We start from the raw sequence: 22,602 nt of genomic DNA on the forward strand, positions 1-22,602 counted from the left end.
TTCTATTGTAGTTGTAAGAGAGAGATGCACACACAGAGACAAAGAGGAGGAAGAAGAAAGGTTATAAACCAAGAACCTATAGTTGATTTTTATACCAACATTATCTTGTTTTGCATTAGTAATTCTAATATTATTTACAAGAGGAAGCTATCAAAATTTACTATCTGATGGTTGTCCCACCCTAAATGCAGCTTTGGTTTATTTTCCATAGTCTATATATCTAACCAAATTAACATTTTTTTTTTCACCAAAGAGACTATGATGAGTGGAGAGAAGGAGAAGGGTTGGCGGAGATAGAAGGACTAGAACAAATTTCAAAGAATTCCTCTTTCATAATTAAAATGTAGTGACATTAGGAAGTTAATGGGAAAGGTTTAAGGAACATTTAGTAGCTAACCTCATTTCCGCTTCAGAAAGCCATTTCCTTTCTCGGTTTGCCATTATGGTGAGCCACATAAGAAAGTTCAGTGTACAGTTAACACGTGAATTTTTTTTTTCTCAACAAATTGTTGTAGTAATCAAAATGTAATTAAAATGGGACAAAAGGCATGTGCAATACGGAACTTTCCTTCGTTAGGAAATGACTGGCATACATTGTATAATACTTAGATTATAAAAAGTCTCTATATACTTAATAACTTTTATATTTAGGTTCTTAAATATGTGTTTTCTTTCAAAGTGAATAGTCTGTTGAAATGATTTTTTTTAACAAAGCCAGGTCTCATATTTTCTTTTACCTCTTGAAGAGGTCAGATGGTTATATTTTAATAATGTGGAAAATTATATCTGTTGTTTTTATTAAAGGACTTCATTAGTTGATGTGAAATACACATTTGGTATAAAAATTCCATTGTAACAGTTTGAACTTCAGTACAGCCTTTTGACCTTTCCAATTATAGGTATTCATAATTATACTTTGCAGGTTTATAGTAAGGTAACAGAACCTGATCCAGTGACCACTTAAAATCAAGTTATTTGACAATAGACTATATTTTATTCCCCTCCTTTTTCCACAGTGCATTGCATATATCCCATAAAGGCTATTAAGTAAATGAAGGAGTAAATGAATGAATGAGAAAGCAAATGGGAAATGTTAACTTTTTGGCCCAGGAGTCATCTCAACTAAGTATTAATTGAAAGAACTAATTTCATTTCTACGAAACTAGAAATAGGTACATGTAGAACCAAACTTCATTATGAAATGAAGTTAAGTAGTAACTTGTGAAAAAAAAAACAGGGAAAGAATGAAGGAGATTCTCTCTCTGCTAATAACATATTTAAACTGCTAATGAGAATTGTGTAGTACATTTTAAAGTAATTTAATTTTCATAAGACAGAGGAGATGATGCCAAAAATACCAAGAACTTTAGTGAAATTTTAAAATGTAACTCAAGTGTTTGCCAGAAATACACATCTAGTCTGTTTTTACCTGGATTATTAACCCCCCTTGCCTTAATGGAGACATATCTTTTGAAATATTTTTCTCATTGAATATTTATGAACAGGTACTAGAGAAATGACTGTTTTCTCTTCCGTGAGGTATAACTGTAAGTGGTTCAGGGTCCATTTGAGGAGAAATATACTCAGTTATGAGGGCACCAAAGAAACACATTTAACAAAAGCATTTGTTATTCTGCCTAATGGTGTAAAACACGTCACCCAATATTTTAAAACACAGGTCCAGTATAAATGCTAAATGGGTATTGCGGAGATCTTGTGCTGCTTTAATGCAAGTTGGGTTGTTAGAATAGTGTCTGTAAATTAGTACTGATATTTCCAGTATTATGTACTGAGAAAAGCACATCTGTAAAAACCGGTGTGTCCCGGTATAAGATCTTGGCAGGATTTGGGCTGTCTTTAATCTCCTTTGACTTGTTCATCTTCCTTTAAGGCCATCCATAAAGATGCACTGAGTATCCTTTTCAGCCTTTGGTTAGGATTTGCATCAGTAGTCATAAACCTGCTCTCCGGACAAAGACGCCCTTTCCTTTGAAGTAATTGCTCAAGCTTTTCAAAGCAGTCCAAGAAGTCTATCCTCTTTCTCTTTTTATTTTTCTTTAAGAAGAGTTTGAAGTGTAGCCCCTTAAACTAGCAGCAAGATAAATTTTTCTCTCAGCTTTATGGAAAGCCATGACGATTTTTCAAGCAGTAAGACTTTAAAAGGTTCTTAAAGGAATCTGTTCTGCTTTATGATCTAGCTTTTGGTAGATCCTCCTATCTCGGAAAGCAAAAGTAAAGATTTTTTGTAGCCATTAACTACTGCAAATTTTTATCAAAGAATTAACCTGATATTTTTCAGAAAACTTTTTTTTTTCTACTCTTTATTTGGTTTAGAGACTTCAGTGAAAGATGGTGATTAGCTTTTGGGTCTTTGAAAAAGTAATATATGCCCAGTATTATTTTATTTGAGCTGATTTTCCCTCCTAAGTATTAACTCTCAGGGCTGGCAAGAGGTTGGGATATGAGTGCTACAATGGCACTGAGTTATATGGTTCCTAGATTTTGTTTCTAGACTTTCCAAACAAATATACACAGATAGGTAGCAGTTTTTCCTTTCCTTTCCTTTCTATAGGATGTTATTGCTTGGGCTCCGTGATCCAGAATGATGTATAACAGTGTAACTACAGAGAAATAAATAAATTCTGTGAGCCACATATTAAGCCTATGTTCTGCCTGCAGTTTTTCCCTCTGCCCTTAGTAATTTTATTCCGAGCGGTCCCCCAAATATCGGTTGAATTTTAACAGTTTGGACCTGTTGGATTTAAATCCCATATGATATCATTCTATTTGCTGAAGTGAAATTTTAATATTTAAAACATTTGGTTTATTGGAACCTATAAAACCCAACAGGTATTTACTGTGAACAGATTTTTTTGATGAGAAAATTTAAAGAATATGAAATCTGCATAGCAGATAATGAAACGAGAATGCACAGTTCAGGTTTTAAACAAGACTGGAAAACAGCCTTTTTAAAGAGGATTTGATAGCTCCTCATATTCTTGTATGTGGGTTTTTAGAGGATATTAATGTGCATTTCCTACAGGGGAGGGAAGTTAAATAGCACAGTCCTTTTACTGGAAATCCAATGAATATTTGTGAAACCAGTTACCTGAAAACAACCCAATGATCATAAGTTTACCCTTATGTTTTTAATTTGTTTTTCTTTTCCTTTCCTTTTCTTTCTTTTTCTTTTTTTCTCCCCCCTGTATTTCCTGAACTGTCTAACCTGCTTCCTGGGTTTGAGGACATCTTGCCAAACTTGAGGCCGAAGTCCTAGCATTGAACAGTTCTTTATTTAGAGATCAGGACCTGGGAAAAGAAAAATCTTTTTCAGTTTTGAAATCATTCAGTATGTGTGTGTCTTCTGACTTGTGGAGGGAGAAATGATTGGTATAGTGTGGATCAATGGAAACTCGTATTTTGTAAGTAAAGCATACTTAATGAAAAAAATCCTAAGTATGAGTTTACAAAAAAGAATGATTTTATCTTAACCAATTTTATGGGGTTACTTGTGAGGCTTCCTAAACTGTACAGTCCTAGAAGATTCTGAGTATTTCAACTCTTACGTTAAAGAAAGAAATACAGTTGACAGCAGTTTTCTTCCTTCCTTCCTATGTCCCTGAGAAAAAATTCTTAGATCTAGAAAACAAAAAGCATTGCCATGCTCAAGTGACAATGTCTTCTGGATCCACCGTTATCCATCTGTCCTTTGTTTACTTTGGCTTACACTTTAGATTGCTTTCAGCGGCCATCAGTTCTCCTTCAAACTTTCATATCCCACTGAAGAATTCCAAGACAACTCAAGTTAAAACCCAAGTCTCCCCCTCCTCGTTCCCCTCCATAAAATGGTAACGTATGAAAACAAAAAAGGAGGGGTGCCTGGGTAGCTCAGTCAGTTGAACGGCCGACTTTGGCTCAGGTCATGATCTCGCAGTCCGTGAGTTCAAGCCCCGCGTCGGGCTCCGTGCTGACAGCTCGGAGCCTGGAACCTGTTTCGGATTCTGTGTCTCCCTCTCTCTGACCCTCCCCCGTTCATGCTCTGTCTCTCTCTGTCTCAAAAATAAATAAACGTTAAAAAAATTTTTTTTAAAGAAAACAAAAAAGGAGCAATCACATTAAAAATGTATTCCTTAGATCTTAATTATTTTTTTTAATTTTTTTTAATTTTTTTTTAAAGTTTTTTTTTTTTCAACGTTTATTTATTTTTGGGACAGAGAGAGACAGAGCATGAACGGGAGAGGGTCAGAGAGAGAGGGAGACTCAGAATCGGAAACAGGCTCCAGGCTCTGAGCCATCAGCCCAGAGCCCGACGCGGGGCTCGAACTCACGGACCGCGAGATCGTGACCTGGCTGAAGTCGGACGCTTAACCGACTGCGCCACCCAGGCGCCCCAGATCTTAATTATTTTAATTCTTGATTTTAAAAGGTTGCCAAGTAGATATAATGAAATGTTAATTTCCAAAGTTGTATCTTGTACAGTATTTTTGTAGAATGTAGAACATCTCAGGAAAGGGGGAAACCATGAATCAGGGCTAATTATTGGTAACTTTTTAAAACATAGCTCTAATTTTATGCCAAAGCTTATCTCTCATAGAAAGTTAAGTAGTTCAGATTGGCTTACATTATTTGCTGCTTTTCTTAAAATAATTTCCCAAATTTGTGTACTTTTTAAGGAAAAAAAGTAGTTGCTCTTCTAACAAATTCTTTCTGGCTTGCAAAAGGTCAAGTGTGAACTTTGTAATTAAGGTGGCTTTCCCTCAGAGTTTACACACTTGGAATCAAAAGAAACCAAGCTCCTCATTCCACTTATCCCCTTGCCTTTCCATATGTCATTTGAGGTCTCCCTTTGTCATTAAGCATGTAGGCCAGTTCCTGTGTCTGGCTGCATGTGACACAGCCAATGTAGTACAACGTTTGGCTACGATGCCCCTTTACTTAAATCTCATTCGGAAGTATATATAGTCACCAAAAGTCATGAAGGACCCTGCGGGGACACAGCTATGTATTATATACTACAATAAATGCATTGTAATAATTCTTTATAGTGGCTAGACATGAAGTAACTGCAGGCTCCAGCTGAAGTGGGGCAGGAAGCACAGAATCTAGGCCCCTGTCTTCATAGGAGAGACCCTCCTCTGCTTTTGGTCTGGATCTCTGTGCCTTCAGTAAAAGCTATTTTCCTTCATCCCCTCCCCAACTCCCCTCCAGCCCCCAGAAAAACATAAACATGGACATTTATTTTGCATGAAATTTCAGAGAAGCCACTGATGCATTGCAAAAACCATTGCTTTGGAGGCTAGTTTAATTTTTTGGACAGCCAGTATTTGCCTTTCCAAGGACAGCAGGTTTCTGCTGGATTTTCCCTGACCGACATGATAGGATCTAACAAGTTGTTCTTTTCCATGAGTTCCACAGCTGGTGCTAGTGACCTTCTTCCGGGCACATGTGCCCCTTTTGGGTTACACAGGATCCTTTATCAATATTCCTGTGAAACCAATCCAAATCAAGGAAATCTAAGCATGCTAATAGAACACTGCTCTTCAGTCCCATTTATAAAGGCTTTTTGTGTCTTTGTCTTTAGAGACTATAAAAGTAGAGGGCTAGTGTGGTCTTGAAATAGTGTTCTTCAGGCTAAATATGGAGTTCAGTTTATCCTTGCAGTTTGGCATGAATCAAGCCACAAATCAAGCCCATTACTGTCTTCGTTATCTAAGCTGGGGCCGTTTGTGGTGTGGGTTTCTTATTAACCAACTAGTTTTTTTCTTTTCAGTTTGGGACTAGAAAAAAGGATGACTTTTTCTACTTGTGAAAATGTATAGAAGTATCTTCCATTATCTGGATACTGATTCTCTGCTACCCTTTCCTCACCTTCTTCCCCTAATTTTCAGTCACTATCAGTAGAATTACACGTAAGAGTTTGCTTTATTCCCCCTCTGTTCTTTGAACCATAGAGAAATACACCCTGTGAGGTCTATATTTCAGAAAAGTACGTAAGATTAGTAAATAGGCATTTAAGAGAGGGGCTGCTTTGAGGTATCAGGTCCTAGTTCAGACTGTCTGCATTATGACAGGGATCTCCGTGAACCATGGAATGGGGGGGGGGGGACATCCTTTCTTTGAAATGGGCATCAAGCCAGAGTTGCTACTTTTATAATCATTAGTCTATAAATCATCTAAACAAGGGGCTTATATTTATATTTGGAAAGTATCTGAGGCATTCTACAGTGCAGATTTTTGTCTTATTTTACTCTGTTTTCAACCATTGTTGTTTGATATAATCATGTAAAGATTCAAAATTTGGCAACTGTGGTCCTCATACTGTAGCATATAGTTTGGATCTAGTCCTAAAATAGAATTTTTGGACACATTTCCAAACTGTGAATTAAAGACTTAGGCATTGTAGGAATGCCTAGGTAGAGGGAGCTGAGTAGAGAGAGGTAATCCCCTGTGTGAACTTGAATTAATTTGTTGTTTTTATCTGTTTGTTCCTAAAGGTGAGCCCACCACTCCCCGGGCCATTTTGACAGGCCACGACTACGAGATCACTTGTGCTGCCGTTTGCGCTGAGCTAGGACTCGTGTTAAGTGGTTCCAAAGGTAAATCTGTGGCACCTTCATAAGGTCACGTGCGTTTTCTGGTGTCTTCTGGTAACGAATCGCCCAAGATGGATTTGGTACTTTTTTCTCTGAGCCATGGCGCCCGTTATAGTAGCCATTAGCCACATAGGACTGTTTGACTAAAATGTGTAAGTTAACTACATAAAGTTTAAAATTCAGTTTCTTGGTGGTATAAGCCACTTCTCAGGTGTTCACTATTCACACATGACCAGTGGCTACTGTACTGAACAGCATAAATACAGAACATTGACGTCATTGCAGAAAATTGTATTTCATGGAAGTTCTTTGAAGAGGGAGGCAGGAACAAGGAACATCTTTGTCTATTTATTCTTCTGGACTCTGGGCTGGGTTTCATCTCACACATCAAGAGTTTTCATAGAAACTCTTGACCTAGTCTGTTTTAACTTCCAAATCTTAGAACTAGGCAGGAGCCAGGATGACATTGAGAATGGAGTGGAAAAGATACTTAAGTTGGTCTGCTTAGAGGTCTGCCCTTGCAGCATCATCATGTATTTAGGCCATAGATAGTAAGAGAGCCTTCAGAGAGCACACACAACAAATCAGGATCTGACCAGAAACCGAGTTGTTTCTAATTCATTGCTTATTCCATCTCTGAGGTTTATCTATCTCTGAGGATATGGACCTGAGCTGAGGTCTGAACACACAAAAAAGTACCGTAATCTTATGTCTTTGAAGGTTATCTGATGGGGATGCATTGAGCATTTGACTCACCTTATCTGCGTCTCAAACTATAATACTTAGTCTAGCTAACAAGACTTATTAAATATTCAAAGGGTTGTGTTTAAAAATTTAGTTGGTCAAAGCAATGAAATAACGATGGCAAGAATTCTATGCCTACTGGAGTTTTTCCTTTCTTATGCCCAGTAATTTCATATATCCTGAGCAAACAAGTTCTTAGACACTACATGATCCAAATTAGACATAGGGGTGACTGGCTGGCTCAGTCTGTAGAAATGTGACTCTTGATCTTGGGGTTCTGAGTTTGAACCCCACATTGGGTATTGAGATTACTTAAAAATAAAATCTTCAAACAAAATTAGACATATAAAATAAACCTATCATATTAAAGGTTATCCTTGTTTTGCATGGTAGTGCAGAGTCATAAAAATGACCATGCAGGCTGAAACCATGAAAAGTGATCATAAGAGCCAATGGCAAAATTTGTGGTTGTTCCATGGCTTTTAAAAATTTTTGGTCACAATATTAAAAATTCTCATATACAGTTATATATGTATATATAGGCATGAGAAAAACAGTAAAACTCAGTACACTATAATTTAAAACATTAGAAACATTGAAAATTAAAGTATTTTCTTTTTGAAAAACTTAAAAAGAGTACTTGCATAGTGTTTGCCTCTTTCTCTTTGTATAATATAACTTAAGATAACAAGCAAGAATCTTGTCTTTGCCTCGACCAGTTGTCATGCTCCTTTCTAAGTTAGGGTAACTTTCCAACGTTTTATCTTCTGTGCATTCAACGTCATGAAACATCCCCTCGGGTTCCTTTATTTTTTTAAATGTTTGTTTATATATTTTGAGTGGGGGAAGGGCAGAGAAAGAGGGAGAGAGAGAATCCCAAGCAGGCTCCACAGTGTGCAGAACCTGACACGGGCTCTATCTCACAAACCATGAGATCATGACCTGAGCCGAAACCAAGTGTCAGATGCTCAAATGCTCAAATGACTGGGCCCCCAGGCCCCCCCCCAACTTACACTGCCCCCGGCTAGGGTTCCTTTAAAGTGAACGTTTTTGCTGGCATCACTTCTGGGACATCATTTTTCTTACAACCCCTTTTCTAATCTATGTCAATAAGTTCTTCTTCACTAATTTCCTCAGCAGTGTCAACATTTCCAGAATCCGTTCTTTCTTCTGTAACCCTATTTATATTCAGTATAAAGTTCACGCTCAGGTTTATCACTTTTAATTTCCTTCGTGCAGTTTCACCTTTGTGGCCAGTGTTCTCTTTTGATTATCCATTTTTGTAAAATGTCACATGAGTTTATCACCAGAGATGAGGAAGCAGCACAACCACAACCACAGTTTGCTCCCTGTGCACGAATGGGTAACAGACGTGCAGTGACCACTCACTGACAGACTTTAAAGGAAATGATGTGCTTGGTCATTCAGGACGCACATCTGTTATTTACATAGTGATTTGTGGACTGAAGAGCTGGTCACAGACGTGAACTTTATGCCATCACTGTGAAAACTGAAGTTTGAACACAGATTAGATAGGATCTCCTCCTCCAGCAGGGTCAAAGAATGTGGTGTTTAAATTTTGATCTGTTAGTATCATAGTGATTCCTGCTGCTAAAACTGGGAGTGATAGAAGTAGCAGGACTGCGGTGATTAAAACCGATCATACAAACAGGGGTGTTTGATATTGAGATATGGCAGGGGGTTTTATATTAATAATAGTGGTTATAAAATTAATAGCACCAAGGATTGAAGAGACACCTGCTAGGTGAAGTGAGAAAATAGTCAGATCTACGGATGCTCCTGCATGAGCCAGGTTACCGGCTAGGGGTGGATATACTGTTCATCCAGTTCCCGCTCCAGCCTCCACTATAGACGAAGCAAGTAGAAGTAAAAAAGATGGAGGAAGAAGTCAGAAGCTTATATTATTCATTCGGGGAAATGCCATGTCAGGGGCCCCAATTATTAATGGGACTAATCAGTTGCCAAATCCTCCAATTATAATAGGTATTACTATAAAGAAAATCATTACGAAAGCATGGGCAGTAACGATCACATTGTAAATTTGGTCATCTCCTAGTAGTGTGCCAGGTTGGCCTAGTTCGGCCCGGATCAGGAGACTAAGAGCGGTCCCTACTATACCGGCTCAGGCACCAAATAGAAGGTAAAGAGTACCAATATCTTTATGATTAGTTGAAAATAGTCAGCGGTTTATGAACATAGGTAAAATGGCTGAGTAAGCATTAGACTGTAAATCTAAACACAGATTAGGTGCATATCATTTAGAATGATAATGGACATTCGCAAGTGCTGCCGCTGTGTGAAGCAGAGGCTGCTGGTATGTATTTATGCTGAGAACACAGACAACTTACAAACTCCTGAGCGGTCAAGAGAAAGCCAAGAACCTTATTTTCAAAAGGCCATGCCCTTAGTAGTCCTGTGGGAAACAGATCACAAGTCCCCATAGGCATGAGTAACTTAGCCTGGAGATCAGCAGGCCTTATGCTCATTACTCCTCTTGTCTGACTCACATCTCTTAGAACATACTCATCACACAGGTGGTTTCAGTTACCTGCTCCTTCTTAGCTTTGCAGGTAACAGGCGCTCAATAAAAATACACTCTGAGATGTATGCACCCACCTGCAGCTCCCGTCCTCCTCAGGCAGCTCAGCCTGGAGGTCAGCCTGGGGGTTGGGAGTGGTTGGTGCCACCCACAGTGGGGGCAGCAGGCAAGTGCACTTGGTTGCAGAAGGATCTCCGTGTGAATTTATGTGTGTGGGTGGCAGGGGGTGGGGAAGCGGAGGATGGGTAAGTGGACCACCAGGGACGTTCTTTCATTGTGAAGTAGCAAGCAGTGGGAAGGCAGAAGGCTGAAGCCTCCGGAAGCTGCCCTAATGAGCTCTCCCCACACTGGCCCACAGCGCGGCCACTGCTGCTGGGGCCCCTGTGACACACAGGCAAAGCATCACAGTGAGCTCGACGGCAGCCTGTGTTTAATTGTGGCCCAGCCTTCCCAGAAGCTCCTCGAGGAATTGAAATTTGTCCTGTTCCTTTCTGAATGCCTCCTGTTTTTATCATCTCTTAGCATAAATCATTTCATAAAGTAACTTCCTGTCGCTTGAGGAAAAGTGAACTTGAATGTGTATGAGTTGGCTTTCTCCTCTCCCAAGTAGGAGGTGAGATCTGGCCAGCACGCAGAGGACATTTTGCGAAATAACATACGTAAGATAAATAATTTTTAAAGGCTTGCTACAAGCAGCCTTTTGATCCTGTTTGTGCTCAAGATTCATTTTCACATTTGTCATCCTTAAAAAAATTTTGCCTGTTGTTTCTCCTCTTTTCTCAGAAGGACCATGTCTCATACATTCCATGAATGGAGACTTGTTAAGGACTTTGGAGGGTCCTGAAAACTGCCTGAAACCAAAACTCATTCAGGCTTCAAGAGAGGGTCATTGTGTCATATTCTATGAAAATGGCTGCTTCTGTACATTCAGTGTGAATGGGAAACTCCAGGCCACTATGGAAACAGACGATAACATAAGGGTGAGTATGCTACGGACTTTGTCACCATTGTAGATTTTGACCTCCCAAGTGTGGCAGGTGAGGAGGGAGAGGGTTCGCTAGAGAGACCTCTGTTTTAGTCACTGAAGGCCTCTTTCCACACCAAAAGAAAATCATCAGGTAGCACGTGCATGAGGCTTATGTATCTCACAGACCACAGCATGTCCTGCTGTGCTGATCGCATCGCTCAGAGAGCCCTGTGCAAGAGATCCCTCTGTGAAGCCCAAGGTGAGCCTTCAGCAGAGTTTTCTTACGGTTCTGTGAAGCCAACCTGGGTGGCTTTCCGTGGCCTTGTTTAGCTTTTTTTAGTCTAAGAAAGTTAACTGTACATGGTTGTTGTTTGAGCATCAAAACTGCAGTGGTCCGGTAGACCACACCTAAAACTGGCTCCTCTTCACACCTGGATAGGCTGCCTGCGTGAGTGGTAGGGGATTATGACTATTAGGATTAGTATCTCCTTTCAGACTTTGTGAATAACAAGACCAGCACTTGCCAAGTTAAGGGAGTTGGCTTCCAATTAGGATGTGAGTTAGGCAGACATTTTTCCCCTTTGGATACACAAGGAAGGGTAATGTTAGTGGACCTTCTGGAGTCTTGCTTCATTTTCAGGACACGATTCCAAAAGTATTAGAGGTGGAAGGAAACACTGAGGACTGCTCTTTGGAGAGGCTATTTTTTCAAGGTTCTTGTTTTCTTACTTCCAACCTGCTGGTGCAGGTTAAAATAAAGTGAAGCTGAGGTATTCCTGTCATTTTCCGAGATGAGGTTGGAGGTATGTGTGACCTTGTACAGTGAGGGAACCTCAGACATGTTGGGAATGCCTCTGCCCCTGAGTGTGGCTTTTTAGGCTGGCTCTGGACATTTTATTCGTTGCTCCTCCTGACCCGGGGCAGCTTAGATGACATAAATTCTCCCAGTTTCCCACATCTAGCCTGATCACCCCCTTCTCAAGTAAACAGATATGGGATCAGGAAGTATTAAGAAACAACAACCCTAACTATAGATTACGTAGATGAAATGAAGGTCACTTGCTGCTTCTATATCATAGCACTGAATTTTAATTCAGTCAATGTCCTCTCCTTTTCTCTGAGTTTTCTTCATTGTATTTTGACTGCCTCTACCACAAAAGCATGCACTCATACTCAGCTTTTATTTTTCCCTACTTTCCCGTAATACTTCATTTAAACCAAGTACACATCAGAGGATTTTCCTTTCCTCTTTTCTTTACAATAATAATGTTGATAATCTGTCACTTTGAGTTACGATTATACTGTCAGCTACACTAATAAATCTGTAAAATAATTTGAAATCCCTTGCTAGCTAAAACAATATCTGTGGCATTTCAGTTAGTACGAAAGGCTCTGGGAAGTTCCTCGAGGCAGTAGGAAGGAGGCTTTCTGCAGACTGTTCATACACACATGCTTTTTCCTCTCTGCCCTGTAGCTATTGTTGTTTTTTCCCCTGTAATATTTCCCACTGGATTTTAGGCTTAAACAATCCGTTGCCTTTTTCCCAGCACTCCTGCACTTTATCATACTAACTTGGAAGTGGCAACTGTGTGATTAAAACAAGCTTGCCTAAAATGGGCACTACCTGCCCATGGCTCCAGAGACTGACACTTTCACAGCTAACTGCGTTGGGGAGGGAAGGAGGGAGAGAGGGAAAGAGTAAGAGACATCACAGAGCAAAAATCTCCAGCTCCATCCTGTAGGCCTTGCAGTCTGAGCCTGTATCAGGAAAGGAGACCATGGAAACAAATTAGTCATCAGCTCAGACCAGAAATTAAGTTTCTTTGAAATACTGAGAACCCTGCAGGCAGGCAGCCTGGGGAACCTCTGCACTAATCAAGGCTTCCCACCTGTTTTTATTTAGGTGCCAGATTGTTCAGTGGCATTTGGTTAACATATCATAGCACATCAACTAGGCAGTGTTTAGATGTCTTAATGAGTAACTTAAATGAAGTGGGCAGCTTTTACAGAGCAGCAAAGTTATTTTACCCTAAACAAAGGACAGCCACCATTTCACCCACAGGAACTCATCTATTTTTTTTTCTGTGGAAGCTGTGTTTTAGGATGTGATCATGCCCAGCAGACCACTCTGGCTGTAGAAACCAGTTCAGCCGTGGCATTGTCCAAGGCACTCTGGATTGCAGAGGAGGATCTAAGCATGTCTCTGGGGCCCTCTTAAACTTGTTAGGCTCAACCCGGCCTGGGTACTGAGGGAGGCATGTTAGAGTTAAGAACTATGTGAGGGCTGCTTTGAGTAGAAGACAGAGTGCCATTTAGTGAATGTTACCCTGACTCTTGCCTCTAGGGGAACTTGACAGGTTCCTCATGAGAAAGGCCAGCAAAATATTTTTTCACATTGGCAGGCCCCAGGCTCATTAAAATGTTTTGGATGCTGATAAATGTATAATCCTAAAAATCCAGGCTTTAAATTCCAGATAGACTAGGATTAGAGATTCTTTACTAGTACAAAGAGTTAAAGATTAATAGTTTTAATTTGTATTTTAATATAGCACTTATCCAGCAAAAAGCCTCAAGTATAAAACTCAAATGAACCACAACCATAAGGTTAATGGATTTTCATCAGCTGAATTTTAGAAGTAGAGCAAATAATTGTTTGTCCTAGTTTTTACTGCAGCTCCCGGATACCCCCTAGAGATCGCTATTTGTAAAGTGAATGGGGGGAAAGGATATTGATTTTTACTTACATTGAAAAATCTTACTATTTGTATTAAGATTTAGAGAATATTTCTTACATGTAACTGTCTTCCACACGTGGGTTTTTATTTCTTAGATGTATTTTTGTATTCTTGAGAAGAAGCTACATTTAAGAGACCAGTAAAAGTTGGCATTTGCATAAATATGAATTGAATGCCTATGAAACGGCCCTTACTTTTCTATGATTTTTTTAAAAATTTGTCAAAGGGTAGGTTAAAGACTTAAGGCAACTATACTAAAACTGAGTGTAGGACAGTGTAGATATGTTTTCAGGAGTTAGATTTTTTTTCCTTTTTGGCTTGTTTGCACCATCTGTATTCCCACTTCACTCTCCAGGTGGACACAGGATTACAGGTGTTTACACTTTTTCTGTAAAGGGATAAGTAATAAATACTTTAGGCTTTGCAGGCTCTATATTCTGTTAGTCACTTGCAAAAGTAGCCATAAACAAATGGGCGTGGTTATGTTCCAGTAACCCTTGTTTATGGGTACTGAAATTTGGAATTCATGTAATTTTCACATCATGAAATATCCTGTTGATTTTTCTTCAACCATTAAAAATGTAAAACGTCCTATAAAAACAAGCAGTGGTCCACATTTGGCCCAATTTACAGGATCGAAGAGCAAATTCCATGTGTGTACTTCCTGTTCAGTACTGGCAGGAAGCAGTTAGTCCTGAGGCAAGAAGAAAATGCTTCACCTGGGGTTTAATCACCCTGGAAGCTGTAGTTCTCTCTACCAACCTGTCTTCCTAACCTGCTATAAAAATCCAGCAGGCCCAGTGAAGGTACTACAACTGTTGGCCTTCTCCCGTGGGGCTGTAGCCCCAAAGGCAGCAGTGTTTTATTGGCGATATCAGGTCAGCTAGCACTGTCTGCATAGCCTTGGTACAAAATAGGCTTCTTAGCATGTCCACAGTACAAGTGGAGAGGTGCCATGAGGCTCCTCATTTTAGAGCACTGATTCTAGTCCACCACATACACCATCTAAATACTATTCACAGAACTGGAGGATTTTGCCACCTCATCTTTAAAAATCAAAAATTAAAAACACAAAAACAAAACATCTTTGTTTTGCCTAACTTTGTCCATTTGACTTTTGAAAAATGGCAGTAGTTTTCTGTAACTCATGATTTCCTAAAAACTCCTTAGGAACACATGCATACAATCTCTCCCTGCATTGCAGTGGCTTCGTGGTGTGGAAATTAAACGGGGTGGGAGGCGGAGTTCTCCTAGGACCACATCTCCACTGAATATTGCTGTGTCTCATAGGCCATCCAGCTGAGCCGAGACGGGCAGTACCTGCTCACAGGAGGAGACAATGGTGTGGTCATGGTCTGGCAGGTGTCTGACCTCAAGCACCTCTTCGCCTATCCGGGCTGTGACGCTGGAATCCGGGCCATGGCCCTGTCTTACGACCAGAGGTAACACTGAAATCATGGTCTACTGATGGTGATATTAAAAACTGGAGGGAATTTATTTAAATGGTCTGATGGATAGACTGGGTTATCGGGGTCACCATGGGTTGTGGGGGTCACCTGGGCAATCAAAAAATCCAGTAAATATTGGGGTTTCCAAGATACTTTTTAAAAAGCGTGATGTTTCTTTTTGATGGCATTGCCACTCTTAAACAAAGGCTGAATTCTCTAGTAATAGATAGGATTTAAGTAACAAAGGCTGTAATTATGTTGCCATAAAGCTTTTTATATTTCTTAGAGTACTTTTTCTTTAAAAACTAAAAACCGTAAACATGTAGAATATAAAAGGCCTGTATGTCCATGATGATTTTGTGGAGAGATTTGCCTTATTTCCTAAAACCTTCTAAGTGGTAAATTTGGGGAATGTAATCTTTGGCATCTTGCTGCTTCTACACTCATTTAAGGTCTGATTTTTTTTATAGAGGTAACATATACATAAAATTTACCATCATTTTTTTTTGTGTACAATTCAGTGGCATTAAGTACATTCACACTGTTGTACAACTATGGCCACTGCCCATTTCCAGAAGTTTTTCATCATCCCAAACAGAAGCTCTGTCCCATTAAACACTAACTTCCCATTTTCCCTTCCAGAGCTCCAGCTCAATTCCAGTGTCTGTGAATTTGCTTCTTCTAGGTACTCTGTGTAAGGGGAATCATACAGTATTTGTCCTGTTGTAGCATGTTTCAGAACCTCATTCTTTTTTAAGGCTGAATAGTATATGCCACTTTGTTTATGCATTCATCTGACATTTTGGGTGTTTTCACCTTTTGGCTAATGTGAATAATGTTGTGATGAATATTTGCATACAAATATCTGTTCAGATCCTTGTTTTCACTTCTCTGGGGTGGATACCCAGGAGTGGAATGGTTGAGTCACATAGTAATTCTATGTTTAACTTTGTGACAAACTGCCAAACTCTTCTCTACAGTGGCTATACCATTTTACATTCCCACCAGCCACACACAAGGGTTCCAATTTTTCCACATCTTCACCAACACAGGTTATATTTTGGTGTGGATTCTTTAATAATAGCCATCCTAATAGGTGTGAAGTAGTCTCTTATTGTGGTTTTGATTTGCATTTCCCTAATGACTAGTGGTGTTGACTCTGCACTCTTAATAATGTCCTTTGATGTACAAGTTTTTAATTTTCAACTTTTTTTCCTGTTGTGAATGCTTTAGCAGTATCCAAGAAATTATTGCAAAATCCAATGTTATGAAGCTTTTCCTCTGTGAGTTTTATAGTTTTAACACTTATGTTTATTTAGCTTTTGATCCAGTTTGAATATCTGTATGACAGTAGATAAGGATCCAGTTTCATTCTTTTTCATGTGGGTATCAAGTTTTCCCAAAACCATTTGTTGAAAAGACTGTCCTTTCTCCCACTGGATTGTCTTGACACCCTGTTAAAAATCAGTTGACCATACATGTCAGAGTTGATTTGTGGGTTCTTCATTCTAGTTGTCTATATGTCAGTATCAGACTGTTTTGGTTACTGTAGCTTTGTGGTAAGTTTTGAAAATCATGAAATATAAAACATCTGATTATGTTCTTTTTTTCAAGAATGTTTTTTGACTATTCTGGGGTTCCTTGAGAATCCATTATGAATTTTGCAAAAAAAAATGGATTTTGATAGGGATTGGGTTGACTCTCTTGATTGCTTAGGCTAGCATTATCACTTTAATAATATTAAATCTTCCAGTCCATTAACACAGATGTCTTTACATTTATATTCCTTTCAGCGATATTTTGTGGTTTATAGTGTACAAGTCTTTTGCCTCCTGCATTAAATTATTCTTGAATATTTTATTCAGTTTTGTTGCTATTGTAAATAGAATTAATTTCCTTTTCAGATTTTTCATTGTTCATGTACAGAAATGCAACTTATTTTTATGTGTTGATTTTATATCTTGCAACTTTGTTGCATTTGTTAACTTTTTGTGGAATCCTTAGGATTTCCTAAATATAAGATCTTGTCATCTGTAATAGAAATAATTTTACTTCTTCCTTTCCAATTTAGATGCTTTTTATTTCTTTGCCTTGCCTAATTGGTCTGGCTGGTACTTCCAGTACCATATTGAACCGGTAAAAGTGATTAGCTGTGTCTTGTTTTTGATCACAAAAGATTTGAGTCTTCACCATGAAGTATGATGTTAGCTGTGAGTTTTTCATAAATGTCCTTTATTGTGTTTGTCCTTTCCTTTTTTTTCCTAGTTTTTTTTTTTTTTACTATAAAAGGATGTTGAATTTTGTCAAATGCCTCTTGTGCATCAATTGAGATGATTATGTAGTTTTTGTTAATTCTATTAATGTAGTAGATTAATTTTTCTGTGTTGAACCATCCTTGCATTCCAGGAATCAATCCATCTTGGTCGTATCTAATCCTTTAAATATGTGCCTGTATTAGGTTTGCTAGCATTTATTGAAGATTTTTGTCAGTATTCATAAGGCATATTGGTCTGTAAGTTTTGTTTCTTGTAGCATCTTTCTCTGACTTTCGTATCAGGGTAATGCTGGCCTCATTGAATGACTTAGGAAGTGTTCTCTCCTCTCCTCTCCAGATTTTAGAAGAGTAAGAGTTAAATATTTGGTAGAATTCACCATTGAAGCATCTAGTCCAGGGCTTTTCTTTATTGGGAGGCTTTTGATTACTGACTCAGTCTCCTTAGTACTTGTAAGTCTATTCAGGTTGTCTATTTCTTCATGATTTGGTTTTGGTATAGTGTGTGTTTTTAAGAATTTTTCCATTTCACGGGCACCTGGCTGGCTCAGTTGGTGGAGTATGCAACTCTTGATCTTGGGGTTGTGAGTTCAGGCCCCACACTGGGTATAGAGATTACTTAAAATCTTTTTTTTTCATTTCCATTTCAATTTGTTTGTATATAACTGTCCCTAGTATTCTCTTATAATCCTCTTTTATTTCTGTAAAGTTGGAAGTAATAGATCTATGATTGTAGTAATTTGAGTCCTTTTTTCTTAATCTAGCTCAAAGTTTGTCAATTCTATTAATCTTTTTAAAGAACCAGGTTTTCGTTTTCTTGATTTTTTCCCATGTTTTTCTATCCTTTTATCTCCACTCTAATCTTTATAATCTCCTTCCTTCCATTAGCTTTGTGTTTAGTTTTTTCTTTTTCATGTTCCTCGAAGTATAGTATTAGGTTACTGATAGAGATCTTCTTTTTTAAATTCTGTATCTACAGCTATAAATTTCCCTCTTAGCATTGCATTAACTTTTGGTTTATTGTGTTTGTTTTCATTTTTCTAAGTGTTTTCTAATTTCTGTTAAGGTTTCAACTCATTGGTTAATTTCAATGTGAATTTTCCAGTTTTCCTTCTGTTACCGATTTCTACTTCAGTTCTGTTGTGATTGGAAAAGATACTTTGTATGATTTTTAAATTTAAGACTAGTTTTGTGGCCTAACATGGTTCATCCTGGAGAATGTTCCATGCACACTTGAGAAAAATGTCTATTCTGCTGTTGTTGGGTGTTTGACATATGTATTAGGTCCACTTAGTTTTTCTTCCCCCCTTATAATTTAAGTAACTTCTACACCCAACACGGGGCATAAACTCATGACCCCAAGACCAAGAGTCGTGTGCTCTAAAATCCCCTTGGATTTTAGTATTCTTTAGGTCCTCTTCTTTCTGGTCGTTCTACCCATTATTGAAAGTGGGGTATGGAAGGCTCCAACTATTGTTGTAGAACTGCTTATTTTTCCCTTCAGTTCTTTCAGTTTTGGCTCCCTATCTCTTGGGGGCACAGATATTTGGTGTATTAAGTGTCTACAGATACTCTTTTTACAAATTGAAGTTTTGTGGCAATCCTGTGTTAGGTAAATACATCACTGCCATTTTTCCAACAGCATTTACCCAGTTCATGTTTCTGTCACATTTTGGTAATGCTCCCATTTTAAACGTTCTCCTTACATTTGTTATGGTGATCTGTGATTACAACTTGCAAAAAGCTCAGATAATGGTTAGCGATTTTTAGCAGTATTTTTCATGTATATACACTATTTTTTTTATACATGCTGTTGTACACTTTAATAGACTACAGTATAGGGGCACCTGAAGTCGGTTAAGCATCTGACTTCAGCTCGGGTCATGATCTCACGGTTGGTGAGTTTGAGCCCCACATCGGGCTCTGTGCTGACAGCTCAGAGCCTGGAGCCTGCTTTGGATTCTGTGTCTCCCTCTCTCTCTGCCCCATCCCACTCACGCTCTCTCAAAAATAAAACATACACATTTTTTAAAAATAGAAATAGACTACAGTGTAAATGTAAACATAACTTTTACATGCACTGGGAAACCAAAAACTCATTTGACTTGCTTTATTGCAGTTGTCTAGAACACAGTGTCTCCAAGGTATGCCTGCAATTGCTATATCTTCTTGATAAGTTGACCTTTTAATTGATGTAGTATCTTTGTCTCATAACAGATGTTGACTGATAGCCTATTTTGTCTGATATTAGTATAACCACTCCAGCTCTCATTAATGTATGCATGGAATATTTTCTTCTATCCTGTCACTTTCAACCTTTTTGTGTATTTAAAGTGAGTCTCTTGTAGACAGCATATAGTTTGATCTTTTTTTTTTAATCCATTCTGCCAGTCTCCTTTGATGGGAGAGTTCAGTGCCTTTATAATTAATTACTGATAAGTTTTCTGTATGTCTTAGAGCATTTTTTTGTCTTTCATTCCCTCATTACTGCCTTATTTTGTGTTTGGTGTTTTGGTAGTGGCATATTTTAATTTCTAATTTTGATATGAGACAGTAGGAAGGATATTGAAAATGACTTCTAAAGACTGGTTCTAACCAGACCATTCAGAGGAAGATCTAATAGGCTCCCTCTAAACCATTCATCTTAGTGAGGCACCTGGGTGGTTCAGTCAGTTAAGCATCCAACTTCGGCTCAGGTTGTAATTTCCTGGTTCATGAGGTCAAGCCCACATCGGGCTCTCTGCTGTCAGTGCAGAGCCTGCTTCGGATCCTGTGTACCCTGCCCCCTCTCTGCCCCTCCCCAGCTCACGTTCGATTTCTCTCAAAAGTTAAAAATTAAAAATAAACAGTCTTAGGGCTCTCCGTGTTCTCCCTGCACTACCTTCTCAGGGACGGGGAGCAAGCAGTGATAGCTCCTGTCCTCAGTGATCATCTCAGTGAGTTCACGGTTTTAAGAGGACTAAGCCCCTACCCAGATCTTCTGCAGAACATGGCCTGGCCCAAATTACAGTCAACACACTGCTTTCTCACTCTTCATTGCCTTTGTACCTGTTAGAGAGCTCTCCATCACTGAACTATGTGCTTCCTCCTCCACCAGCAATTACGTTTCAGTTTCTTTTGGTTCTGATACCTCATATAAAAGATAGGAGAAAGATACAGCAGAGGAACAGAGTCAGTGGTCCTGTACTAGCATCATATGGTGACAGATGGTAGCTCCAATTGTGAGCGTGGTAAGACAGTTGTGGAATGATGATGTACGTCTGAAACTAATGGATCGTCTTGTGTCAACTATGCTTCCATTTTATATATGTAAAAATAAACATCAGGGCTCACTAGCCAGCCCCACATTAGAAATTATCAAGTCCAGGTTTTAGTGACTTGTCATTTTGATCATCACAAAACATACCTTAATTCTCACAAATTGTTAGGTTTCACTGCCATCTTCTGTATTTACCTTGTAGATTTGGGGAGGGCAGTTATCTCTTTAGTAACAGATCCCTAGGGAAAAAATAGGTTTGTAAACCCCTCCTTCTCTCTGCTTCTCCCAGGTGCATCATTTCTGGCATGGCCTCAGGAAGCATCGTTCTGTTTTACAACGACTTTAACCGGTGGCATCACGAATACCAAACCCGCTACTGACGGTGACAGCTTTATCCACCCCGCCCTCAGCCGAGGCAGGGAAAGGAATGGGCAGCATCTTTCTCTTAGAAATAGCTATCACATCTGAATGTAACTTAAATTTGCTCGAAGAAGCAAAATATTTTTTAAAGTTAATTGCTATTTTTGTAGACTTTGCTTGACTTTTTTGGGGGGGAACAGCAAAGCAGAAAATTGGCTGCTGGGTTCTGTAGTTTAAAAAAATCTATATTTTTAGTCATAATGAGAAGTCTATTTTCACCAATTATGGAAACATATCCAGTGGAGCAAGTAAACCCACTTATTCTAGCTATATTATGAAAAAACACTTCCCCTTTATCTGTAATCTTGAGAAATACATGATTTTAAGAATTAGGGTAATGGGTATAGGGAATTTTATGCTGTACTTTGGTTCCTGTATTTTTCCAAGCAATTGTGCTTCAGCACTGAAATTTCTGGGATTTACATAGTAATGTTTAAATTATGGTAAATGTAATTTAAAGCATCTCAGTGAATTATTTCTATCAATATTATTCTTCAGGCATGCTTTAGACCTAGAAAATTATGGTTTGGGGGAGGCTATTTTATTTTGTGTGTTTAACAAAAAGGATCTCATGTTCTAGCAAGTGTGAAGTATTTACAATGTTTTTTATTTACAATTTTTTCCCGATACGTCATCTTCATAGTACACCAAAATGACAGGATGGGAATGCTCGTGGGCTCACAACTTTTGCTTTTCTTCTGAAGTAAACGCAGGTACCAAAGCTCACCCCTAAGGTTTGACCGTGCCCACTCACTGAGGCAGAGCCATCAGCGAGAGCTCCCCTCCCCCACCCCAGTCTGAGCGCAGAGGCCACCAGGTGCTGTATTAAGCAACACCCATTTCACCTTCTATTTGTTACTGAATATCTTCACCTTCCTTTGAGTAGCAATTTGTACCGAGAAACATGTTATTCTGGTGTATAATTCTACTTTTCTAGTAGATTGATGTGTGGAATTCTGTGAAAAATATTTGAGAAAAGGTCTGTATTGCATAAATAAATTCTTTGTAAGTTGTGAACTTTGAGTTGAAACCGACATTCCATCTCTATTTCCCTTGCAGCTTACCTAAAGGGGTCCCTTCCTATTTCCCAACACTCAGCTCTTCGCTAAAAGCAGAGATTTGGAATGGAACAACTCAGTTTGACAGAAAAAATAAAATGGCATTTGTAATTGAATTTTTGGAAAATACTATCTTTTCACTTCTACTTTAAAACAAGGATAATTCTTTGCAAAAAAAAAAAAAAAAAACCAAAAACTGGTTCAGCCCCAGGTTTTGAACCATAACCAATAAGAGACACTATTGAATGAAAACAGGAACATGGGTCTTCTTTGGCTCCCTCTTACCAAGACTTCGCTGATGAAAACACTAGATCTATATCTAAGATTCACCACTGTTTTATAAACCATTAAGAAAGAAAGAAACAAAAGTCAAATGTGAGTACATCATAGGTCAAAGAAATATGCAAGTTACAGGTAAATTAATTAAGCATCCTCACCGCCATTACCCTCTGATATTATACTTTAGAAACTTTAGAGAAAATGGTAGGAGAAAATCAGGAATACCTAAGTCCTTATGCCAAGCATTTGATACCTCAACTACCCTAT

At 38.7% G+C, this 22,602-nt stretch overlaps 1 protein-coding gene across 7 annotated transcripts in view; it reads left to right on the forward strand.

Annotated features, from left to right (window-relative positions):
• LRBA (LPS responsive beige-like anchor protein) overlaps positions 1–22,172 on the forward strand; it is a 772,087-nt gene extending 749,915 nt beyond the window's left edge. For 5 of the 7 annotated variants that reach the window (XM_040472514.1, XM_040472537.1, XM_040472547.1 and 2 more), the window contains exons 54-57: positions 6,495–6,596; positions 10,681–10,877; positions 14,890–15,041; positions 20,868–22,172. In XM_040472514.1, coding sequence (XP_040328448.1) covers positions 6,495–6,596; positions 10,681–10,877; positions 14,890–15,041; positions 20,868–20,958 — 542 coding nt within the window. In that variant the 3' untranslated portion in view covers positions 20,959–22,172. Of the gene's footprint in view, positions 1–6,494; positions 6,597–10,680; positions 10,878–12,553; positions 12,707–14,889; positions 15,042–20,867 lie in introns of those variants that run through there. The other 2 variants (XM_040472528.1, XM_040472567.1) reach the window with 2 other exon arrangements.
• Positions 22,173–22,602: the final 430 nt, after the last annotated feature.

The sequence above is a fragment of the Herpailurus yagouaroundi genome, unplaced genomic scaffold, assembly GCF_014898765.1.
Source record: "Herpailurus yagouaroundi ecotype Mexico unplaced genomic scaffold, PumYag 28, whole genome shotgun sequence".
Taxonomy (NCBI): Eukaryota; Metazoa; Chordata; class Mammalia; order Carnivora; family Felidae; genus Herpailurus; species Herpailurus yagouaroundi.